Genomic DNA, 17,468 nt, shown 5'->3' on the forward strand with positions numbered 1-17,468 from the left:
GGGTGTCTCTTTGAAAATTCAATTTGTTTAAGAAAAGTTGAAAAATAAGAAAGGAAATAGTCATGACGATGGTTAATAGTGAAAATAAATGAGACAACTAAGCTTTATTTGAGAAATAGATGCTCGAGAAATGTCCTATTGCCTAAAACTGTCTTATTTCTTTGAGAATACGGATGAAAACGTTATAGAAAAAGTCACACTCGAATTAAACTATCCAAACCAGAAGTACAGAAAAATGATTCACTAAAACTACAGAACATCTAGAAATATTGAAAAACTATAACTAACTATCTCAAGTTACCATATTACAGGGTAGCTATAAAGCAGAAATGTCAAATTCTTGTTTTGTCACATTAATATCACATTAAAAGCACAAATAAAGAGCTGCCGCTCCATGTCCATCTAAAAGATGGAAAACATAATTTTTGGAGGAAATATTACTAATTCAAAGATGAATCATGCAAATATTTGTTTCTTTTGAGCTATAACACTGACGTAAAACAGATTTGTTTCATGGGATAGACAAAAACATGAGAAATGTCAAATACATCTGTTCTTACTGTACCCTGTATCTTTGATTACATCCATTTCTTTGTCAGAATTACTCAAAATGCTCTCATTTCTGTACGGACATCGATCTTCTGCAAACCTTTCATTTCACGAAAGCCACAACAATGGGATTCGATGCTGTAAGCCGATCTGTATGACGAGCATCTGAAAATACATTTCCTTGCTTTTTCTTCTCCAAATCGTAATGAAAAAAAAGGTAATCTCCTTTCATCAACGGAGCTAAATGTAATTCGAACAATGCGGTGCGCTAATTGCGTTACCATCTAGTTGATATATTGTTATAATTTCTGTTTCCAGACTGGTATAATTATGTGCCATTGTTGTAGGATAGGCTTTTGATTTAGGACTGGGTATATGAGAGAGGGAGCAGTTTTTTCTAATGGCATAATATGTATTTTATGCAGATATTCATATTATATTATCACTTAGGAGTTTTATTGCAATTTTTTTGGAAGGGAAGCCCTTGTTTTGACGGAAAAGTTAGGTTAAGTTCCACTTAGAAGTTAGCTCATATATATTCATATTATCCTGATTCTCCATACGTACCGAAGTACCCCTTAGAAACTGCGTAAAGCTTGTACGAGTTCGGAGAATCAGTTGTGTTCTGTGGAGGCTTTGTTACTGTGTCCTTACGCCACAGCACTGTTTATTTGAAACCAACACTGAATGGTTGCACGCACCCGTATGTACTGAGCCGACGCTTCTAACCACCAAGCTACGGACGCTGGTTAGTTAGTGAATACTTGAAAGTAATTCTGGAGGATAGTTGTTACCTATCTGGTCAAAACAGTAATCTGTTTTTTACAAAATCTGAAAAATCATTTGAAATTTGAACCTTCACTTTTCAGCAAAAGCTTCTAATATTGGCCTGTTTTCGTGTAAAATTAAAACAAATAATAAGCATGGAGTTTGAAGCTCGTATTGTTATTGTACAATCGAGGTAACGAGTACAAATTACTGCGATTAAAAGGAAATAAAAGGTCAAGATACTATATGATTGGAAAAAGGTTTTATCAGATAGCTTTATGGCTTTTATTAACAAGGTAATGAAAAAGGCTCATATAGCTTGGTCCTGATGAAATGCTACAATTGCTTAAGTCATTGAGTTAGTAGACTCTGACTGGAGTTTGCTTTTTCTGTTGTGAGATGATATTTTTCTTGATATTCAGCTTTATTACCATATATTAACCTCCATATGTTTCAGACATGAATATCAACTCTGGATACTCACAGAGCTATGAATATCTCTGAACAGTCCGTCCAATACATCTGGGAGTTCCCTAACCTCACATTCTTGGATTTCAACTACACCAACACCACAGATCCCGCCAGAGATGCTTGGGAGCACTGGAGCTCCCTCATGCAAGACAGGGCCATTGTTGTCTCCCTACTACTCCTCTTCTCCTTGACCACCGTTTTCGGCAACATGCTGGTGATTCTTGCTGTAGTGAGGGAGAGATACCTGCACACCCCTACAAATTACTTCATAACCTCACTGGCGGTAGCGGACTGCTTGGTGGGCCTGGTGGTGATGCCTTTCAGCGCTCTGTATGAAGTGCTAGAGCACACGTGGTTTTTCGGTACGGATTGGTGCGACATCTGGCGTTCGTTGGACGTACTTTTTAGCACAGCTTCCATTTTGAACCTATGCGTTATCTCCTTGGACCGATACTGGGCGATAACGGATCCGATAACGTATCCTATGCGTATGACCAGGGTACGTTCGGTGCTCCTGATCGCAGGGGTGTGGGTGTGTTCCAGTGCTATATCTTTTCCGGCGATAGTATGGTGGCGAGCCGTGAGAACTGAACCCGTTCCCCCGTTCAAGTGTCCGTTCACGGAACATTTAGGTTATTTAATATTTTCCTCGACAATTTCGTTCTACCTCCCCTTGTTCGTGATGGTGTTCACTTACTACCGTATATACAGGGCGGCCGCCGCGCAAACGAGATCTCTGCGACTCGGAACCAAACAAATACTGTTGGGCTCGGGCGAACTGGAACTGACACTTAGAATACACCGTGGCGGAACTTGTAAGATACCGGAGACCAGACAGTTCTCCGGACAGGAAGACGAACCCTTGACTGCTCTGGCGAATAACGGACTGACGCGACTCGCATCTAGCCGCGGAGTGAATAGCAAGAACTTCTCGTTGTCCAGGAAGTTGGCGAAGTTTGCCAAGGAGAAGAAAGCTGCTAAGACGTTGGGTATTGTTATGGGCGTGTTCATAGTGTGCTGGTTGCCGTTTTTCGTTGTGAACTTGTTGTCCGGATTTTGTTCGGATTGTATCTGGCAAGAGGAGACTGTGCTGGCGGTGGTGACATGGCTGGGATGGGTGAACTCCAGCATGAATCCAGTGATATACGCGTGTTGGAGCAGAGACTTCAGAAGGTGAGTTTCTTGATATGTTTGTCAATAATGTTACATATATTGCATCTGAGGTTGTATTCATGACGGATGGTGTAAAAGTGTGGTCATCAACTTAAGGTAGTAGTAGTAATAAACTTAATCAAAATTATGTTTCAAAGGTCTAACTACCTAGGTCTTCCTGCCAATCAACTTAAGATGTTAAAACGTAGAGTAATGTCAGCAAAGGCTGCATTCGCATTTAAGTGGCCACGGAAGTTGAAGTTGGCTGGGAGTCGAATGATACAATACTCTAGAATACACTTTTTGTCTTTCTCGGTCTAATCACCACGTGTCTAACGCTACCACAAAAGAGGTTATCAAAGGCAACAAATAACTAATGAATTGAAGGAAAAATGAGATGGTCTTATCAAATATCCATTCAAGCAAACTCTTGAAAACAAAGAAGCTAGATGAGTATAAGTTACGCGAATAAAAGCAAAAAAGGAAGCCTGACTAGTAGACATCTACTTACCCATGCACGAGAAGGTTAGTTAGAAATTCAATTGAAGTGGCAAAGTCATAAAAGTAAATATCTACTGATGAGTAATTCACCAGATTACAAACTCCGAACAATGACAGCAATTTTTATTTGTGCAACTATAATATAGAGATAATAGTACTAGCAATGAGATGTTTAGGAATCAGAGAACTTGGTCATCTCTGATCGAATATATCCCATCAGCTTCTAGTGACAAGATAATTGAGAAAACTAGCATCGGAAAACCTTCACTACCGTGTTAAGTAGAAAAGAAGACTGGGAGAGGGAGCCCACAATCTCAGCTCTCAGAAAGAATACTATCAAATGGTACACAGATGTTTTTGAAACCCCCAAGGGGTCTGGCACAAAGTACTTACTACCGTTTGGCCTCTTTTCAAGGGTCTTTCAGGTAGAAATGCTCGCAATCTAAAGATGTGTGTAAATAAATCTAGAAAGAAACTATCAAAAATGAGATATAACAATATATTCTGACAGTCATGCTGTGACTGCTGCACTGAGCTCTCATACCATCGATTCTAAGATGATATGCGAGTGCCGAAGAAAACTCAATGAATTAGGCAATAATAACAAGCTCTGCTTGGTCTGGGCTCCTGATCACTCGAGAAGCAAAGAAATGAAGAGGCCAATACACTTGCCAGGAAACTCCTTTTATCGAACCATTACCTTTCTGTGACATAGATAGATCTACCAGCAGAAAAGGGTTTCAGGAGAAGGGAAATACCAGAAGATAAACACTCTGGCAGAACCATTCCAAAAACTTTCTTCGGAAGATGGAAAAACGTCTGAAATTGATGAATTCTTATTGCATACTGGCAGACGCTAATCGGTTTTATCGAGTAGTACTCAAGTGCCACCCAGTATGAAACGAGATCCGATTCAATCCCCTCCAATCGAAATCCAGACGAAGACAATGGCATATGTCCCATATTTCCTCAGTACTACAGCTTGCTTATTACAAGCAACATGCGTGTAATGAATGAAGAAGTTGGACACGTTCAGTTCACGTCAGATATGATGCCAGCGGTAAAATAATGAAGAAGGATCACGCCTAAACGGGGAGGCAATTAATACATAATGAGAATTAGTTCGGATGCATACCACTCGCTGATATGAATATCAACAAGTGTTACGATCTAAATTGAACTAGCCAATTTGCCATCGTCAAGGCCACTGAATGAAGAACGTTCCACCGAAGAAGAGCAGATGCTGACCATGGTTTCGGTCTTATTTGAACTCGTCAGAGCAACACAGCTTCTTCTTCGATGGAAAAACGTTTGGAATTGATGGACCCTTATTGCATACTGGCAGATGCTACTGGGTGTTATCGAGTACCGTTACAATCCCCTCCAAATCGAAACCAAGACGAAAAAAATGGCTTATGTCTCTTATTTTCTCCAATTATCTGAATAAATTCTTATTATTGTATTCACGGCCTCGCTGCTAAGTTCACAGATTAAATTCGCCTTGCACAAACTGGCAGATTGGTCAGGTCAGCAGTATCGCAGGAATCACAGTTTCGGAGTTCTCATTGAGACAAATGAACCAAAGACAAGCTTTGAATGATACGATGATGGTTAAGATCGATAAATGGTCGGTTATTTTGTCAAAATTGACGATTTAGAGTTCGGAACCTTGTCATGTCAATGCTTCAATTCTCACACATGGTCGTTATATACAGGGTGGTCCAGATCGTAACCAAGAAATTTTAACCATGTATTGTACATCAAAAATAAGCCCTAGTTTGTCATATAAACATATGTCGAGAACTGTTTCCTCTCCGAGATACGGGGTGTTAAAGAAAAAAAAATGTTTTTTATTAATAACTTTCACCCTGCTTGAAATATTTTTATGAAATTTGAGACATAGGTTTTGAGTGTCAAGTAGCACTTTTTGCATAATTTCATTTCTTTTCTATTCTACCAGTGGCGTCCGTACTGCAGCGAGACTGAATATTTTCAGATAAAAAAATTATACGCCATTGGTTTTTCCGACAATGAAAATTACTATTTGAATCCTTATTTAATTTGATATATCAAATTTTGGCGATTTCTTCATGCATGAGAATGTGTTTTATTTTTTTGACCGGAAACGGTACCTCGTACATCAAAAAGTCATGAGACCGAATTTGCTCCAAATTAAATAAAGATTCAAATAGTAATTTTGTTTAACGGAAAAACCAGTTTCGTATCATTTTTTCATCTGAAAATATTCAGTCTCGCTGCAGTACGGACGCCACTGGTAGAATAGAAAAAAAATTATATTATGCAAAAAGTGCTCCTTGACGCTAAAAAACCTATGTCTCAAATTTCATAAAAATATTTCAAGCAGTGCGAAAGTTATTAATAAAAACCATTTGTTTTTCTATAATTTTAACACCCCGTATCTCGGAGAGGAAACATTTCTCGACAAATGTTTATAAGACAAACTAGGGCTTATTTTTGATGTAGAATACGTGGTTAAAATTTCTTGGTTACGATCTGGACCACCCATAAGGACATATTTTTTCTATATTTTTCAGTGACTTTTTCTTTCGAATTAACCGGCTTATCCCAAATTCCCCATAAATTATTCATGATGCTCTTCCGCCAATCACTTCCCCGGGCATCGCATTGAAAAGCCGGCATAATGGAAAGTATATGAAGAGATATCCCCCAATATCACCCCCCATCAAATCCAGCTCAAATCTGCAGAAATATAGGTCAGACCCCCATTCAGCGCCGTCCGCCCCTTCATACACCCGGAAAAGTATCTCTTCCGCGATCGCAACTAGACCGGAGCCTCCGGTCTCTCGATTTTCCGGAGATCCCATTCCTTTGCTAATGGCTCTTGAACACATAGCCCACGGCGGGTCTTAAGTAATGATTGTTCGGCAACTTTTTCAGCCTCCGACGACCGCCAAATTGGACCGTTCGCAGGTCCGGCGATGCCCCGGAGCGGCTCCGGTAAAGTTCATTACTTATCGGCCCGTTGTAGTGACGGCTCCCGTCAGATCCTGAGGGGATTTGTCAACTTTTTACTGGTGGCGTTTCGACACGAATGGATGTTGCAGCCCTAGGAGACGGAACGGTGATCGAACATAAATAACTGGGGGATTTCGCGGACAGTTGGTCCCCCTCGCCCCCCCATCAACCCGCGCCTTCGCATACGACGAATAATGCTATCAATCTTTTCTGTAGCGGCGCGTTCAACTCCTAGTAATTGGAGCCTTATAGTTCCCGCTATCAATCATGTGCATTCTAGGGAGACTTCAGTATGAATCATATTTCCATCTGATATAGCAATAAAACCTTCCTGACACTTATATCATCTATTTTGTACCGAGTATTCAGAGGTATTATACCCTTTTTGCCATTTATGGCATCTATTTCATTGCCATCATTCACGAGTGTTATAAAGTACAAGAAATAGGTGGCAAAAAAGCAATATTCTGGCATTGTGTGACTCGATATAACACTCCTTCGCTTACATGTAAGAAAATTCAGTCTGCTTGAAGCAATTACATTAGCTTTGTTTTGGTTCACACTCAGAAGTCTTCGGAAAGTATAGTTGAACAGCAGTGGTATGGGAAGTTACCATAAAAACATAAAATATTCTAATGGATCAAAATCAGACAAAGTTATAAACATTAAGGTATGTGCACCAAAATTAGGGATCTCTATGTCTCTGTAAAATAATAGGAGCTGTAATCTCATAAGCAGGAATGCTGCAACATCATCAAGTAACTGGCTGGAGGTGATAAGGTGACTCTACAGTCTACAGTGTCACCCATTGTGGTGTAGAAGGAGATAAAAAAGCAGATGGACCTTGAGTTTAACACCTCTTGGAACTGAACTCTTTTGCGAGCTTGGAAATTGCCAAAATAAGTCAGAAGTCGAAAAATGGTTGGTAAGAAATGTAACAAAACTATAGGGAACACCAGAAAACTGCTGAAGGTACCACTTCGTGTATCAGAAGATGACACGTGAAGGTTGTAAGTATGATGGAAGAAACATCTCAACACATAGTATGCAAGTGTAAAGAGCTGGCTTGCCAAGGAACCAAATATATCTAATATATGAGGTGACAATACTGATGAATCCTCATTAGGTACCATCGAAACTCTTTTGCTATCTATGACATTTACCATTCTTGTGACTATTGATTGAACTGAGGGAGCCCGGAAACCAGGAGGTCAGTATAAGCGGTTTAAGGATATACTACATCAATTCCTATAATCAGTTAATGCCAATCATAACTGGGAACAAATAGTGTTAGACAGGTCACAGTGGAGGTCTTTAGTCCATAGCTATAATGGAGACTCGAGAAGAATACAGCGGCGGCCAGATCTGGTTGGTGACTATCCATGCCTGGAGTGTGGAAGGATCTGTAGGTCACGGTTGGGTTTCTTCAGTCACAGGAGAGCACACAGTCGCAATTAGCCCTAAGAAAAAGTCTGTTCGCACTTTTTTTTAATCTTTTTGTGGATTTATTCCCGGTAACGGATTACAGCAATGAATGAACGAATGAGTGATATCATTTTGTCAAAAATGGTGTCCTTATTACTTATTACTCATAGTTATGGCCGTATGCATCGTTTTATAAATCAACTAAATCATATTTAGATATGCACAGAATGTCCATGAAATTAAGACGGTTTCAGAATTGAATCTTTGTTCAATGAAGCGGTACATAGTGCTATAAGTATTCGTCAAGAGTATTATAATGTGCGATCTTTTTGCAATGCCTAGCACCTTGGGAACTGACTATTTATTCACGAATAAGTTGAGTTGGTGTTGTTTATTGGCATCCATAATTTCACTGAAGGAGATGAGGAGGCTTATGTAGATTATCAAACAAATATTTCATTGAAAATCTATTTATTGAGCATAGAAGGAAATTAAATTATACCTAATATGAAGGAGACCGTAGATACACTTGGTATGAAGTTATTTACTGAACTGATCAAATTTTCTCTTTGCAAATCATAAACGGAGGCATATTACATTCACAAATCAAAGGAACTTCTGTTCCATACGGTTTAATCTTGGTTTCGAAGCCATAACCTACAGGCACTTTCCTCTTCCCGAAGTTACATGAGTATCCTACGAAAGAAGGGATGTAAAATATGGATTAGCAGGGTTATGAAGTAAAAACTCACCATCTTCAGAAACAGTGTCTTTGCTCATTTTCGATATAGATTGGCCTTCGTCTGGAAAAAATGAATGTCATTTTCAGGAAATAATTATATAGGTATACAAGAAGATTAATGTCAGAAGATACTAATATGCAGAGTTAAATACCCTAATAAGGTAAAAAATTCCATTTGTGATAAATAAAGTAAACCCTTTCTGGTCGTTATTAGTTTCATCACATTCTCTTTAATTAATGAACAAAGTCAATTGATAACTTCGACCCCCTTTATGATATAATGGTAATATCCGGAGACTGAATGTCAAAGAAAGAAGAGTACTGAACCTATGCTCAGTGCACTCTATGCTCCAATGCACTCTTCCCTTTCTCTATGGCTCTAATGTAACGTATTTGTACTTTGTCGTCGCATAGGTCTGGGACACCATTCCTTGTGATTCCTTGCCTAAGCCTAACCGACGAGCGTGGTACACATTTTACCCGATCCTCTGTTAGAGCATCGCCACGTGCTAGAAAACCTTAAGCCATCTTATTTTTGTGAATAAAGAGTTTCATCCAAGAACGAAGCTGCGTTTTTATTTCTTACATACATGAATTACGAGTAGATTATCCCCAACCTTTTTTCAAAAGCCAAACATGGTTGAAAATAAATTAAAACGATAAAGCATCCGACCAAATTGTCAGTAAAAATCCTGCATTCTGTTTTTCATGAATGTCCTATGCGTAGACTGAACTCACCTGACACCCAAGTATTTGGACAACAGTTCTCGTCTTTGAAGAAGGCTGGTGCGCCATTATTCTCGAACATTTCCGGGAATGTAGCTTGATCGTAACATTTCCTCGGCTGACAGAAAGGGGCCTTCATTTCGAAACCTACATCGCATACGCAAACTTCACATTTGTTTTTCAAAAACACGGTGTTGCCCTCCTGGTACGAAGCCCCCTCTATTTCGCATTTCGCAATCGGTCCTGCAAAGCGGGAAATGCGGAAATTTGCATGAATGAATTACTTTCACGCTTACCACACACGGAGTCAACTGGACAGCAACTGTCCAGGCTGTACTTGAAATGCGAACATCCTGATTTCAATCTTTCGAAACAGTCGTATTGTGCGCAGATAATACTCCCGCTGGAAAAATAATGGATTAAAAACGTTTGTTTCATATCACGATACCACAAGATAGAGTTGTGTCCTATGAAATATGTGAAAATAAGTTTGATTACAAATAAAGGTCTTGCTAATATAAGGAACTGAGGGGAAATTGAGGATATAAACCGAGATTAGACTGGCATTAAGGAAACTAAACTAAACTCGCCAATTTATGTCGGTCTTATCTTAACTGTAGTTAAAATGGAGTATCTCTATGTTTTGTGGATTCTTTACCCTCCTCATTTCTCTTCACAGACAAAGCAGATGTCAATTTTAGGAACAGTTTGTTTGAATTTTAATCTGAGTTTGAGTTAAGCGGAGTTGATCACAGTTTGGTAAAATTGGTCCTAAGTTTCATAGAGAAAGTGCGGACGTTTGGTTTTTTTTCCATAAGCTAGTTTATTATTTTATTAGAGCTTAAATCGAATTTCCACTACTACCTATACTGCATTCACATTTATTTCAGTATTCGGTTGGCCATGAAATAATTTTCTCAAGTTTTTGTAACTAGAACGGAGTAAGGTTGGCACTCATGAAATGTCGTTAATGTCATAACGCCGTTGACACAACTCATATCTATTGATATTACGGAAATGCCGAAAGTTATTGAAAAAAGAGACAGGGTTACAGGAAGTGCTATTTAGAATTCAGGTCCTCTCATTCAAATTGTTATACCCTGATATTCTAAAATCCACAATACGTCAGACGGTAGCGAACATTATCAATGTGAAAGAATTTATATAATGTTTCATCTGAATCTAAACGACTTGTATTTCAGCTGAATATTCCCATAATCAGAAAGATTGTGGCTGAAGAGGATGACAAAGAATTTCCTTCTATTGGGAGACCCAAAAAAGTGGTGGCGTTTGAGAATTTTATGTTTGACTGAATTAATGCGATAAGTTTACTACAGACGAATGTCATCGTAGAATATGTTCCCGGAAATTGATTTTTCTATTTTTCATTTGACTTGTCCTATACATTGTAAATGTCTTAAGGTACCAATAAGTACCGGTTATTCATTATATCAATATTATCTGCATTAAGATGAACAGCCACAAATACGCGACAGTTATCCTGCTAATTGTTTATTCATGTGAAATTTTTGTTCGAAGGTGAAGTTCATCTTGATTGAAACTTCCTTTAATTCCTTTTACTTATATTGATGCAAGATAATTTTTGTTGAAGAATTTAACATTCTTGTAATTATCTGTTAATTCCTTCGGAAGATACCCATTCCCAACCACTGCAACATATGCATTTCATCTTCGGGTTAATATTTTTGAAATCTACAACTGATGTAACGTATTCAAACGTTAAGAGAAAAGAAGAGAGAAAGAAGATGACGAACATCAACTCTCCTCAAGCTAGTGCATATTATGATATTATACTGATCGCTTGTATTTTCCATGCAAATAAGTGGATTTGGTATGCATTCAATCAGTTTGTATAAACTTCAATCATGTTCGTCACATATTTTCCGAAGAAATTCGACATTGTGATAAAATACGTAATAACAGAAACTTTTACGTAGAACGGGCAACATAGCGTTGATTCAAAACCCAAAAATGTTTTGACAAGCGTCATAATCCCACATTTTCGTACTATACAGAGTGAAATGTGTCAAATTTTCATGGCCATCCGACTGCTAAAATAAAAGTGAATGGGGTATAGTTGAACAGACTGAATGAAAAGTAGAGCACAAAATAAGTAAATTCGGTATTTACTAGATTGTCATGTTCATTTCAAATTATTCAACCTATTATGCACCTCTAGGTACATATTAGGGAAAGGATAGCTTTTCTTAATAGCAACCTTACTTTTTGTGAACAGAGCAACTCTAACGATACCTACAGTGGACTTACACATAAGAAGGTAAATGATTTCCTGTATCACCAGTTATTTCATCGAATCTTGTTTCAATAAAATGGTGATTTCTTTTTATACAGGGTGTATTGGAAGGTGAGGCTTTTTATTCAACAGAAGGTAGAACTGGTCAAAAGTGTTTTACCAAAAATCACCTATACAAAACTTTCAAAATGACAAAGTTGAAAAAAAAAATTGAAAATGATTACTGAAATTGATCCTAATATGACCCTAGACCGTTTGTTAGCTGAAATATCGCAAATCAATGGAAAAAACTTATCGATTAGACTGTGTTATTTCGTTCAGGATATTGCCTCGTTCGATATTTACGTGGTAATGAAAATGGAAACTTAGGATTGCCGAATTGTTCTCATTATTTTTTAATAATTTACACGGTTTTATGAAATGGCTCATTTCGATACCAACTGACAGTAGAGACTTAGGACACAAGTGTAAAAAATAGAATAATAGGTAAGTACTTCAAAATCTAACCAATAAAATTCGTCTGAAATATTCACGAATTTTTTCACAATAGGCATCAGAATCTTCTTGTTCGAACATTCTAATAATCGTCGTAAAATTGGATGAAATGGCGAAACATCATAGCACTTTTTCAACATTACTAACATTAGCACTTTCCAGAAACTACCTCGATTTCCTAAATTTTTTTTCACCCTAAATTGCTCGATACAACAATTATGATTCTCTCAAAAGTGACCTGATGCATCTAATCCGATGAACTTGGTACTGAACCATTCATTGTCCAGCAATAAGTTTATGTTTTTTTTCGTTTTTGCGATGCCGGAGTCACCTTCCACAGTCCCGTACTTGAAATTCTATGAAATTTTGTCGAATTTCTAGGGGTTGTATCTCAGCCATCTTTGATATTTTATATAGACAATTTTTGGTTGAACGACTTATTTTGATGAGTTCTTCCTTCTGTCAAAAGAAAGCCTCACCCTTGAAAACACCACGTATATTATGAAGCTGAGTTCGGTATGTACCTTTTTGAAGAGAGGTCATGATGAATTTATTCCAATAGAGCTCAGTGTCTGGAAATTAGGCTGGGAGTATTAGAAATTAGAAATATCTCAGATACCGGAACAAACTCAAGTTTTACCTCTAATTACGACTGTAATTTCATCACAAACAAATATAGTTTCTGACACAAATGGACTTGCTCAAATTTCAGAGTCAAGATACCTACTTGAACTCAGAACATGAATCAGATATGGCCTCCTAAAAACCCCAATGAACTAACTTCTCAACATTCATTTCTGCCCCCAATCTAAACCTCGAAAACTTCCAACGAATTCAACAAATTGGCTCAATTCTAAGGCGGCAAAACCTCCACATCTAAGAAACATTTATGAATAATTTAAGCATGTTAGTTTGCTCCCGCTTCAAATTGAAATACAAAATTACATTTGATGGGTATTTGGGGGATTATCTCTGGCCCTAATTACGAGTGCACGACTGCATGAAAGCGTATTCCAGAGACGAGAGTCACGTTTTATGGTTTTATTCTATCGAATGGAGAGGAAGGGACAAGATCGTGGATTGAAGTTGCAGTATCGTTTACGACTACTAATGATTCAGTTTCTGAGGAAGGCAGTAGAATTTTGTGGACAAATTTGATAGGAAGTTTAAATTATTCCACGACCTACTGGAGGAAGACATAATTTGCCAGTTCGTTAGAGGAATGATTTGTGAAAAATAGTAGTTTTCGGATTTATCAGCTGATAGATGCAATCATTTTTAGGAATTCTGGCTGTAGCTAAATTATCTGACAAAAGTTGCCCCTAACTTAGTACCTATTAATGTGAATGTATCGATACAATGTACTGATATTGAAGGAAGCCCTCTACCGTAGATTCGGGTGACTTGGGACTTAGAGGTCACCCACCGATTTGGGAGGCTTGGGACACAAGTTAAAATCTACCTATTTATTTCTCAACTCTCAAATGATATAGGTGAATTGGGACGATGTATAGTTTTGAATAATTAGAATTTGTGATTATATACACTGCGCAAAAAAATTAACGCACATTATGGAAATCTCAAATTTATTCTACAACTGAAGGTGTTCTCAATGATAATTATTTTTATCAGAATTATGCATGCATATGTTATCCACTTTCACGGTTTTCTTCAATACAGATGTTTTTTTACCAGCAGGAATAAAAAAAGATGATATTATCAGATTTTGAATGTATTGGCTCCATTCTGAAATCATTTGTTCTCGATCAATTCTAGTGATCAATAGTTTTTCTTCCGTTTGATTTTTCTATACTCGATCGCTATGCAACGCGAAACACGCAATTTGACCCAAGAGGAATGTGCCCAAGCGGTAGTTTTGCGAGAAGAACGGTGGACATACACAAGAATTGCAGAAAGGTTTGGAGTTTCCCATACAAGTGTGTCCAGAATGTTGCAGGTAACAACTGCCATTCAAGAACGTTAATTGAGAGTTTCTTCGTTGAGACAACGGTTTGCAACCTCTCGTCTCCTTCAAATTCAGCTTGAGCAAACTCATGAGGTGCAAATTAGCACTCAGACAATAAGAAATCGCCTCAGAGAATATGATTTAAGGCCTCGTGTCGCGGCAAGAGGCCCAGCTCTTACCCCAGTCCATCGAAGGGCGCGTTTGGATTTTGCGAGATAGCATATCCATTGGGAAGAGGCCGATTGGGAAAGAGTTCTCTTCACTGATGAGTCTAGATTATGCCTCTACCATTGTAGACGTTCCCTTGTATACACGTCCATATGAAAGATATGCTCAGTGCAATTACCTGAATACTACTGGTTTCGGGGGAGGATCGATTATGGTATGGGGTGGAATATCTTTGACTGCTCGCACAGACCTAGTGGTCGTTGATGATGGAGCTATGAATGCTGATAAGTATATAAGGAACATTCTTGAAGAGCATGTAGTGCCATTTGCCCCATACATTGGTGAAAATTTCATTTTTATGGACGATAATGCCAGACCCCATCGTGCGCGCATCGTTCAGGAGTACCTTGAAGAGGTTGAAGTCTCTCGAATGGAATGGCCAGCAAGAAGTCCAGATGTCAATCCGATTGAGCAGGTTTGGGACAACCTCAATAGAAGGCTGAGAATTCAGAAAATCATCCAGCTACTCTTAATGACTTAGGAATCCAACTCGGAGAAATCTGGGAAGGATTAGATCAGAACATTTTAAGATCACTCATTTTGAGTATGAACCGTCGTTGCCGAGCTGTAATTAACGCAAGGGGTGGAAATACCAAGTATTAAATCACCTATCAGCATTTCAGTATTTTGAAAATTGTTCATTTCTCTTCTTTCACATACGATTCCGTGTAATCCTGAATTTTTCTTCCATTTAATGTGTCTTGTTTCGTTCAAAACCTTTCCGAGAGAACATAAAAAATAAGTTATAAAGTCAATGTAGAGTTTACTTTCATTAAAATTGAGATTTTCAGAATGTGCTTTAATTTTTTTGCGCAGTGTAGTTGAAATTCGGTAAGGAAATTAAATGATAAACCGCTATTACAGCGAAAGTAAATATATTGCAACTCAAATGTAAAAAAACTAAACAAAACAAGGGAACTTTGATTTCTTTCATTCTTTGGTGGTTTCTTTGTGGAAATAACGTGAATAATAATATCCTGCGAAAAATTGGCATATCTCCTGCTGCCAATGCGCCGCTTGTATCTATTCTGCATTGTCCCAATTCACCCTATGAATGAAAATAAATGAATGAGATCCGTGTTGGCGTTTGATTTGTGAACAACCTTGTTTCATGACATATCTTATATCCCAATGTCCCACGTATAATTACACATGCACAAAATGAAACTCATGTACAGGACACTAGGAAGTATAAGGGTCATAAAAAAACGCGCTTTTAGTCTCCCAAATTTCTTAATTTTGCCTGTAAATTCAAACGCTCCGGTCACGGCAAACTCAACAGGAATTAATTGTTAAACTAACCAAAAAAAACACTACACAATCTTATAAGTTTGTCCCTTCACTGATGAATGGTAAGAAATAAAGAAATCTGCAAGGAGGGTAATTGTCCCAAGTTAAAGGACTGTCCCAAATCATCCGAATCTACCGGTACTAGTCTACACTCACCTGTTCTTTTCTTTGTGTGATCTCTTATGAGGGTTAAGAATATCCTGAGTTTTTATCAAGCAACAAAAAACTTACTCAGAAACACATCGGCAATCAGCGTGGCAACTGCCCTTCAATAGTTCGCGGTCTATATTATCGCCAACATTAATCAAACTCTTCTTGAAGATGCAACTTCCATTTTTGGGAAGGAAATCTGGACAATCATAGCGGACTATGTTGGAGTCGCTATTTTCCGTACATCCCAGTTCCTTATATAAGTACGATCCTAAAGGTTCAACAGCACTACCACCTAAAAAAATTCAGAAAATATAGAAGGGTAGAATTTCAAAATTATGATTCATTAATTCATCATCCTGTCTTTTTTGAATAGATTAATCAGTAAGATAATTGGAAGGGTCCAAGGAACGTTTCAGTGAAATTTATAGTTGGAAACAAGCAGAGTGTCCAGAAAGGAAAACGAATTGATAAGAATTGTATGAAAATTGCATGTGATATAAGAAACAAAATTTTAATCAGGTGGAGGAGACTTCCTAACGCACAGTATATCATTACTCATATTTTATTTCTTATATTTCTTTGATGTCATGCCCTAAGTTTAACTTCTAACTTCGACTTCAAAACATTCTCACTTTCTCGAGCAGAAAAATAAAAAAGTCTCAGACAAGTTGGCTTCTCAGTTTATTCACTTTGATGAATAGATCCTGACTGAATGAGACAAATATTCCGCTTTGACATATTCCCGAGAAAAAATTGTCTGGTGAACGGCGGCAAGAAATGAAGAGGTCATATCAGATAAGAAACTCAACGTCACGGGACTAAGGCATATTTTTTTATGTTCCTATTGATTACTTTTACGAACAACTAGAAATATACTAAACGGTTCTCAGCGTGCACAGATTCGGAAATTTAATGGACCATTTTATTTCAGTTTTATTATTTCCAATGAAGATAACATTGCTTTTTCGGAATATGTACCATTTTCAGCTCTAGGTTAAAAATTGACCTTCGAAAAATACCGGAAAAGATGGGGTCACCTGAAAATTCGTCAAGACCAAACGGTTGAGCTGAGGTCCATGAAATTTCGGAATTTATTACTAGAAGAGTGGCTCTTTCAGAATATCGCTTATAGCTTCAAGATGCCGTTTCTGTATAAGTTACACAATAACATAAAAAAAAACATAAAAACTCCCTTCTGATGATATAAATTTCTACTTTCGTGGTAGTGAAATTTGGAATATTTAGGAAACTTTTACAACGTTTTTCAAAACGAAATGTAATTCGTAATTCAGTGAGACTATTAGGAAGGTGTGACGAGTAACGTACCTCTGATGATAGTGTAGATCAAACACAACCCCAACAAAACACTCTTCATGGTTCAATATCGAATAGTCAACAACGAATATGGAATCTTCTTACTTGTCGTAGTTGCTTATTTACCAACCTGACGAGAATCTTGATCAGGTATTTCAAGTACAAGTGACACCCACACTATATTATTCTTGACATTGAATCTGAGCTACCTCAGATTGAGTAACTTAAAGACGAGAAGTGAAAAATCTGTATTCACCTACATCGGGCAACCGAAATTTAATGTGCGCATGAGGAAATTTGTTATAGGAATGCATAAAATAATTATCCCAACGTACTGAGTGAGCAGAAAGCAATGCACATAATAATAAATGAATCGCGCCTTCAGTTAGATGAATAAAGTGAAGCATTAAATTTAT

The 17,468-nt window shown here is 37.7% G+C and overlaps 2 protein-coding genes across 3 annotated transcripts in view; one reads left to right on the forward strand and one right to left on the reverse strand.

The window, feature by feature from the left end:
* Positions 1–17,468, forward strand: part of LOC123319447 (dopamine receptor 2) — a 150,311-nt gene that overhangs the window by 27,369 nt on the left and 105,474 nt on the right. For both annotated transcript variants that reach the window (XM_044906429.1, XM_044906430.1), the window contains exon 2: positions 1,775–2,961. In XM_044906429.1, the coding sequence (XP_044762364.1) occupies positions 1,808–2,961 (1,154 nt within the window). In that variant the 5' untranslated portion in view covers positions 1,775–1,807. The remainder of the gene's footprint in view (positions 1–1,774; positions 2,962–17,468) is intronic.
* LOC123319453 lies at positions 8,388–17,322 on the reverse strand. Its single transcript, XM_044906439.1, has 6 exons — positions 17,065–17,322; positions 15,817–16,030; positions 9,628–9,734; positions 9,344–9,574; positions 8,616–8,666; positions 8,388–8,559 (listed from the first exon to the last, which is right to left on the reverse strand). The coding sequence occupies exons 1-6, from the start codon at positions 17,111–17,113 to the stop codon at positions 8,420–8,422; spliced, it is 792 nt and encodes a 263-aa protein (XP_044762374.1). The 5' UTR covers positions 17,114–17,322; the 3' UTR covers positions 8,388–8,419.

The sequence above is a fragment of the Coccinella septempunctata genome, chromosome 8 (assembly GCF_907165205.1).
Source record: "Coccinella septempunctata chromosome 8, icCocSept1.1, whole genome shotgun sequence".
NCBI lineage: Eukaryota > Metazoa > Arthropoda > Insecta > Coleoptera > Coccinellidae > Coccinella > Coccinella septempunctata.

Coding starts and splice junctions, on each gene's coding strand:
- LOC123319453 (XM_044906439.1), bottom strand. CDS start 17,113: ATGAAGAGTGTTTTGTTGGGGTTGTGTTTGATCTACACTATCATCAGA. Junction 9,575..9,627: donor TCCAGTTGACTCCGTGTGTG/GTAAGCGTGAAA, acceptor CCCGCTTTGCAG/GACCGATTGCGAAATGCGAA. Junction 8,560..8,615: donor AGACACTGTTTCTGAAGATG/GTGAGTTTTTAC, acceptor CTTCTTTCGTAG/GATACTCATGTAACTTCGGG.